This window comes from Leuresthes tenuis, unplaced genomic scaffold, assembly GCF_036924035.1.
Source record: "Leuresthes tenuis unplaced genomic scaffold, fLeuTen1.0.hap1 SCAF_6, whole genome shotgun sequence".
NCBI lineage: Eukaryota > Metazoa > Chordata > Actinopteri > Atheriniformes > Atherinopsidae > Leuresthes > Leuresthes tenuis.
In genome coordinates, this window is record NW_027325360.1 from 21434483 (window position 1) to 21442319 (window position 7837).

Here is a 7837-nt window from a genome sequence, read left to right on the forward strand (position 1 = left end):
TTACTGTTATTAAAGTGACAGTAGATGAAATATTAGAGTTCCGGCTCTTTTTCGCTAGCTTCTTCAACCAGACTAACTAGGTAGTTACTTACCTGAAAATGCTGACGTTTAACTATCTGTTAACTGCTTCGTGTTCGGCTAAAGTGCCTCTTTTTCCGTACTTCCAATGCGATTAATTTGTGCCTTCAGCTCGAAATTGTACACTGGCATCGATATGTTTGATCGTAGCGTGAACATGTTGTGTGCACTTGTAAGCGGACTTAGTGTAACGTTAGGCCTTTCCAGAGCTCAGAAGACCCCTGCAGATCTTACCAGAATAACCCTGAATTTGATTATATTTCGCTCCAAAAGGTCACGATGTTAAATGAGCTAAAGGGGAGATGGAGCAGTGGAATTTGCCAGCTCTCCCTCTTTCAGTCGACTGATTATTAAACCAATAAGAAGAGCACAATCTGCATCATGGGAAGGTAGGTTTGATGTGATCCGTTTGATTCACGTTCCCTCCACGTGTCTGTGACATTCAGACAGACTTTGCTAAGGCTCTCTTTTCTTTAATTTGTTTGCAGGATTAGCTTTTCGTGCCTTTTCCCGGCCTCGTGGCATTTCAGCCTGTCATCCCAAGTTCTTCCTCGGCTACTGGTACCTTCCCTCAGACAGCTGCTCTTCATCGGCCTGGTGATCTGCGTCATAGGACTACTCTACCTGCTGCTTGTTGCTGGAAAGGGACACACCAGCTGGATCAGAAGGGAAAATCGCTTCCACAGGTACTCAAACATCTACCATCTAAGTGCAGGTATTCTGAAGGCAAATGTCATGTTCACATCAATCATTCTCTGTCGTTCAAAAGGCACCTAGCTAGGGTCACTGATGTGGATGCAACCGATACAAGCAACCCCAATCTGAACTATGGTCTGGTTGTGGACTGTGGCAGCAGCGGCTCAAGGGTATTTGTGTACTGCTGGCCCCGGCACAACGGTAATCCCCATGAACTGCTGGACATCCGGCAAATGCGAGATCAACACCGCAAACCAGTGGTCATGAAGATCAAGCCTGGTGAGACGCTCAGTATTCGGTTTATTATTTATTCAGACATTGTTTAAAGGAGTGGGTGCATGGTTTTAATCGGTTTGTAGTTTGTTTAAGGACGTTGCAGAATTTAAAAAAAGAATTTACAAAATATTGTCTAAAGCAAACCAGTAAAAGACCAATATATGCTCACATCAAAGTATTATTTTGGTCTTTGTGTTTTTCTTTTAGGCATCTCTGAATTGGCTAAAACACCTGAGAAAGCCAGTGACTACATATACCCTCTTCTAAGTTTCGCAGCTCAACACATTCCCAAAAATAAGCACCAAGAAACTCCCCTGTACATCCTGTGCACAGCTGGGATGAGAATCCTACCCGAGAGGTAGGGGAAGTTTTGACTTCAGGCTTAAAGGAAACGGACTCAAAATACTCTCAGAAGGGAAAAACAAGTGTTTATTATGTTCTTGTTTGTTTATTCTCAGTCAACAAGAAGCGCTTCTTGAGGATCTGCGCACAGATATTCCAGTCCACTTCAACTTTCTCTTCTCCGATTCCCATGTGGAAGTGATTTCTGGGAAACAAGAAGGTAAGTAAATGGGAAATTTAGAGTGGGCTGTGACTATAATTAGCATTCTAGGCTAAAATCCTATGCAGTTACAGCTTTTTAGATAATTTGAACTTTATAGAATGGCTAAACCTATAAAACTAGTAAATTAAACTTACTTAATGCGTTGCAGGAGGTCTGATTAATTGATTCATTCTCACCGAATCACATTATCTTTATCAAATGTGTGATTCTTATCTGTATCGTACTTTTTTTATTTAGATATGCTAATAAAAGTTGCTTTAATAAACGTGTATTAATTGGTTTTAGGCGTCTATGCATGGATTGGAATAAACTTCGTCCTTGGAAGGTTTAACCATGTGCACAATGGTAAGGACTAACACTAGTATACTGTCTGAAGATGAATTATAGTTTTGCTGTTAAACAGTTGGTGTGCCACATGTTAGCTAACCCACGTAGACTCAGTTTTCTCCAGTGGCACTATCATGACATGATGTGCAGTCTGCCCAAGACGCTTATTTCTCTGCTGTCAATCTCACAAGATGGGGACGCTGTGGTGGAGGTACATGTTCCAGGCAACGATCAGCAGGAAGCGCTGATGAGGAAAAGAACTGCTGGTGTCCTGGACATGGGTGGTGTTTCCACACAGATTGCATACGAAGTGCCCAAAACTGTAAGCTTTGCTTCTCCACAGCAGGTTATTATCCACAACCAATTCTGTTTTTGTGCCGTCTTTGGTTTTTGTCACTCACGCTGTGTTCTTCTTCCTCCTTCCAATGTCTCTCATTCCCTGGTTTAAACCTCTATGCACCATTTTGTCCTGTGGAGATGATCTACTCTCCATTCCTCACTATTGAAGGCATACTGTAAGCCTGCTGCCTGACTCCATGGCAGGATTTGATACTGGGAATATTAATTGACTTCTATTGAGGCCACCAAATGCAGCGGATGCCTTCTGTGTCAAAAATTCCTGTGTTGCAGTGATACATGTACAGTGGCAGGCATGCATGCTCTCATTTTTCTTTAAACAACATGATGCTTAGATGCACTTTGACTGTCATTTTGTTTGATAGAATTTAGGATACATCAGTATAGAAAAAAATATATTTATCTTTTCACAGTGCTGTGCAAAGGTTTTGAGGCACTGCTCATCTCTTTTATATTTTTTTTTCTAAGAAGCCAAATAAATTCTTGTAATCTTGAAGTCATCTTTTGATTGCTCATTTTCAGTCTGGTCCATGTTGCTGACCATTTTTTTTCCCCTAAAGCCAGCTAATACTAACATATGAACCATTCAAGCATAAAAAAGTCATCTAACTCAAGGGAGGAGCCAGACTTGTGTCCACACATAAGACAGCTTAGTAAAGAACATGATTTTCCTGGCAATGTATGAAGAAATGAGGGGTTGCTCAAGACTTTTGTACAATTCTGTATTTGGCCGTAAGATTGTTTCCCTGCTTTAGTAATTCATGTTTTTGTGAGTGTTAAATTGTTTGGATGCACATATACATATATTATGAGGATGACCTGATCTCTTAGGCTGATTTGTTTCTTAGGAGGAAGTTGCCAAGAACTTACTGGCCGAGTTCAACTTGGGGTGCGATGTGCATCGCACGGAGCACGTTTACCGTGTTTACGTGTCTACTTTCCTGGGCTTTGGAGGAAATGCAGCACGCCAAAGATACGAAGAGATCCTCATCAGAGATGCTGCCTCTCGAAACAAGTGAGTACCATTTTGCTTCTTTGCCAGTGTTTCTGAGAACTCGGAATGCAACACTGCAAGTACTAAAGCTGTAATGTGCTCATCTGTTCAGGCTTTTAGGTCAGCGTGTTGGTCAAACAGCAGAGTCTCCCATCCTGGATCCTTGTCTTCCCATTGACTTGCAGGATGAGATTGGAACATCTACGCAGAGGCTCTACCTACGAGGCACAGGAGACTTTGACCAGTGTAGGCAAATTCTCCAGCCATTCCTCAACCGCACCAATGACACCCAGACCTCCCTCAGTGGCATTTACCAGCCAGCGATTGACTACAGCAACAGCCAGTTTTATGGCTTCTCAGAGTTCTACTACTGCACAGAGGATGTGCTACGCATGGGTGGGGATTACAATGCTTCTAAGTATGCCCAGGCGGCCAAGGTAAGTGCTACTCAGAAAACAAACACAATTGTTCTCATTAAGCGTTTTCTAATGAATTAAAGGAGCAGGGTGTATTGTTCGTCAGATTCTGTCATTTCCGAGTGAGCATTGAATGCAACACTCTGAGAAACTATGGTGGCCTGACATTGTGCAGCACACACTACCCAACATCAATCAATCAATCAATCAATCAAATGAGTCACAATGTATTCTCCATCAAGTGAAACCACCTTCTCAAGTTCTGAGGTTACTTTTAGAGATATAAATTATAAATGGATGCTACATTTGGTTAGATATTCTGTGAAAAGATGACTTACAGTGAATGTCACTGTTAGTTGTTCTGCATTATTATTATTATTATTAGTGTTTTGTGGACCCCAGGTAGCTACCTGTGTGCTAATAAAAGCTAATATTAGCTAGGTAAGGCTTAAGGCTGTTTGTATTTAGTCTGATAGATGGATAGCATTAGCAGGCAACACGTTTTCTTACCATTCGCAGAGTGTAACAGGAATGGGAGATGGAGGTAAGAGAGAGAGGGAGTGGACGAGGAGGCAGAGCTGCTGGAGCAGGCAGGGCGAGGTGAGGGAGAGGCAGGATGAACCCAGCCGCTGCCTCATGTGAAGAGGAGGAGAGGGTTGAAGCGCGTTACACTTTGATTGAAATCAGCTGATCTCTGAAACATGACACCATGTCATTTCTGTCCAGCTAACAAAGCTACTTAGTAGTTTTGGTGCATAAACTCAACAGTTTTCAACAGGGACACGGAGAAAACGTTACGTTGGCTTAATCAGATCAGCTGATCTCCTGGCTTGTTTAGTGGCTACATTGACAGCCACTAAACAACATTTATCATTTACATTAGAAACACTGAGCTGAATTACTTTTCCAGCTGAAAAGAGGCAACTTCGGCATCGCTTTTAAAGCCTTTCTCCCCCATCAGCGACATCCATTTAGGAAAGGCAACACCGATATTTACTCTCGTTTTACACCGTCTTCTGTCTCTAATCCTTTTGGACTCGTCATGTTTTCGTTTCTTTGATGATGACTCGTGGTCTTTAGAGGTTACAGTAAGTTTGATCCGCCATGTCTATTCAGATAACTTGCAAAATATATTTGGACCGCTTCTTCATCTCCTTCTTCCTCTTCTTCTACAACCTCACATCCGGCTTCTTCGTCTGCAAAGTAGCGGCGAATCGCGCTTGAGCCACTCTTTGTCCCTTCTAGGCCACTGTAATCAATATGGAAAGCAAGTGGTGTCCTTCCAGGGATGCCTTTGTGTAGAGCGGACCGCGATATATGTAAAAAGAAAAAGGTGAAATCTAAAGAAATAAAAACGTAATGACTCGTTTCATAGGGTGACTATATAGCACTAACAACATAGTTATATGTGTTATGTTTAATTTCTATTAATAAATCACCATAATTATTACACACTGCTCCTTTAAAAAGTTATTGTGAAATAGCTCATCATCGCATCTCCTGTGGATGAATTTGATAAGCTGCGTTCAAGACATATAGCAGTTTGTTCCTTCCTTTTCTGCCCCTTTTTTTTTAAGTGTTTTGAATTGATCTTATTTAATTATATTGAAGTAAATTGACAGCATAAAATTCAAATGGGATTAGGACTAAAATCTTAAAGTAAAATTTAAAAGGGTTTGTAATTGGTTTTTAAGTATAATTTGTGTAATGCCACTGGAGGTTTAATGGTATAGTTAAAAAAGGGCAGAACTGGGATGTCGATATGCCACTAGCTCATGTTTTAGTCGTGGAAACTCCCTGACATTGTGGTTTAACATTTACAGGGCTACTGTGCCACCCAGTGGAAGACACTGAAGGAACGTTTTGACTCCGGCTTGTACGCCTCACATGCAGATGTTCACAGACTGAAGTAAGTCGTACAGAACCGTCGAGCTGTTTCCCAACCCCAATTAAACGCTGATGGTCACCAGTTTATCTTTATGCCTGCAGGTATCAGTGTTTTAAATCAGCATGGATGCACGAGGTGCTGCACTCAGGATTCTCTTTCCCAACCAGCTACAAAAACCTAAAGACGGCCCTGTTGGTCTATGATAAGGAGGTCCAGTGGACTCTTGGAGCTATACTGTATAGAACACGGTTTCTACCTTTGAGGTAAGATGGATTTTTCTCTCATGTGCCAGTCTTTGCGAATCAAATCCTTCAAGTCATTTAAACAAGTGAAATTGATCCCCTGAAATCCAGTCTTGTTGAACCTGTTCTTCAGTGCAGGTGGACAAAGAGCTGGTTAACTACAGAGCAACCTGTGGTAACAGATCTCTCTGGCTTCACGCTGGATAGAGGAGCAAATAGTTCTTTGGACTGACTGTTAACAGGCACAGCATTAACTCAACGAGAGACCTTATCTCTGTTAAAAAGGAATGTCATCAGTCTCAAATATATCCAGACACTGTTAAGAATTCCAGCCGAAGGCGCTAAGAAATGATAAATCAAAGACAAAAGAAATTAATATGGACCACAAAAGTGAGCAAAGTATTTTTTCAGCTAAATCTATGTTTTGACCAAATTATTTTGTAATTCCTAAATTGCTGTCTCTTGTTGAAATACTCAAAGCTGCCTTTGTGGCTCTTCCTGTCACAGTCGGGTCCTATAGGAACACACAAGCTGAGGTTGTAACAGATGATAAAGTGGATTGAAATTTGTCAGGTTTGAGCCTCGTGACATGCTGCTCAGACAGTGGCTCAAGAAAATTAAATAAGCCTTCAAATACCTCTGAGGAGACAAAAAGATTACCTATCAAGTTAATTTGGTCTTGTGATTAACAGGATCTTTCTGTCTTTTGGCATGATCTTTCTGTTCAGAACTGATCTGTGCGGGTTGTTTTTGTTTTGGCTTCTTCCAGGGACATCCAACAGGAAAGTCTCAAAGGGACACATTCTCACTGGCGACACAGCTTCTCCTTCGTCAACAACCACTACTTATTCCTGGCTTGTTTCTTCATCGTGTTGCTTTCCATTATGCTGTACCTACTGCGACTCCGTCGCATTCATCGGCATACAGTGCAGAGCTACACACCCTCCTCCGCCCCGTGGTTGGAACAGGGCCTTGGCTCGCCAACACTCCCCATCAATCTCTAAACTTTTTACAGTCTGGACAGCCTTTCTGACTTTCTCAAAACCTTCACTCCTTCTCAAGGCTGCACCCCACAGTGTATTGAGGGAGGATATTGAGATTTGGATAAATGAGGAACATCTTTCATGAGTCTGGAGACTTAATACAGCAACTGAGTTTAAGTTATTTTGTTTAGTCATTAAAGCAATTGAGCATTTTGAGTTTATTCTTTTTTACCTGCAATACACTTTGTCAAATGGCAGCTGCCTCCAAGTGTCCTGTCTTTTTATTGAATAACTAACATAGTGGTACTTCTCCCTCTGGTTCATCCATACCCAAATAAAGACTTAAGTCTATGCATTGAAAGTCACAATGTTGGACAAGTTCTGCCATGATAATTTGGTACTTATGTGTGGGTGTTTGCCTTTCTACCTTTTTATTGGTCTGTTTTTGTGTGCGTGATGGTTTAATTATATATTTCTCTTTTTTTTTTTTCTTTTTTTTTTCACAGTGAATAGAGTAAGAACTTGCTATTACAGAAACCTCAAACGCAGTATGATTTATTCTTAGTGGAAGAAGCACTTTGTAATGCAGTTGAACTGTATGTCCCAGCTGGAATGTTTTTATATTTTTTTTCTTTTCGTGTGTGTATGTCTCTCCCAAACTGTTCTGCAGATTTATGCCGTGAGACAAGAAGCCTTTAAATGCTACGCTCGTGCAATACATGTCTTGCCACTGTTGGGAAAATGTTCCAAAACCCATTTGACCTTTTGACATGAGAATCAATCTCTCTTAAAGCCCTGCTGAAATGTCTTGTCTGACGGTTAAGTTGGACACTGTTGCATATACTGAAGTTGGGCTTCATTTTCAGAAGCTGTCATATCAGTGCTGTGAGGGGATTGTACATTAGAGCATGTGCCCTATTATTTAAATAAAAATGGTCTGATAAAGTGTTTTCACAAGTAAATGTGAAATAACTGTTGTAACACTGCAATATAGTAATAAAGGTTTTATGGGAAA

At 41.1% G+C, this 7837-nt stretch overlaps 1 protein-coding gene across 2 annotated transcripts; it reads left to right on the forward strand.

Moving 5' to 3' along the window:
- On the forward strand, window positions 1-7837 carry entpd4 (ectonucleoside triphosphate diphosphohydrolase 4). 2 transcript variants are annotated; one of them, XM_072388179.1, is made up of 12 exons: window positions 1-467; window positions 567-764; window positions 848-1053; window positions 1258-1408; window positions 1509-1612; window positions 1901-1960; window positions 2134-2288; window positions 3148-3314; window positions 3406-3730; window positions 5533-5618; window positions 5699-5860; window positions 6609-7837. In XM_072388179.1, exons 1-12 carry the CDS (start codon window positions 460-462, stop codon window positions 6841-6843), a joined length of 1857 nt encoding a protein of 618 aa, XP_072244280.1. In that variant the 5' UTR covers window positions 1-459; the 3' UTR covers window positions 6844-7837. The 2 variants fall into 2 exon arrangements, with proteins under 2 accessions (XP_072244280.1, XP_072244281.1); XM_072388180.1 differs by having other exon boundaries at window positions 2134-2264.

Coding starts and splice junctions, on each gene's coding strand:
- entpd4 (XM_072388179.1), top strand. Junction 5,619..5,698: donor GCAGATGTTCACAGACTGAA/GTAAGTCGTACA, acceptor TTATGCCTGCAG/GTATCAGTGTTTTAAATCAG. Junction 5,861..6,608: donor ACACGGTTTCTACCTTTGAG/GTAAGATGGATT, acceptor GGCTTCTTCCAG/GGACATCCAACAGGAAAGTC.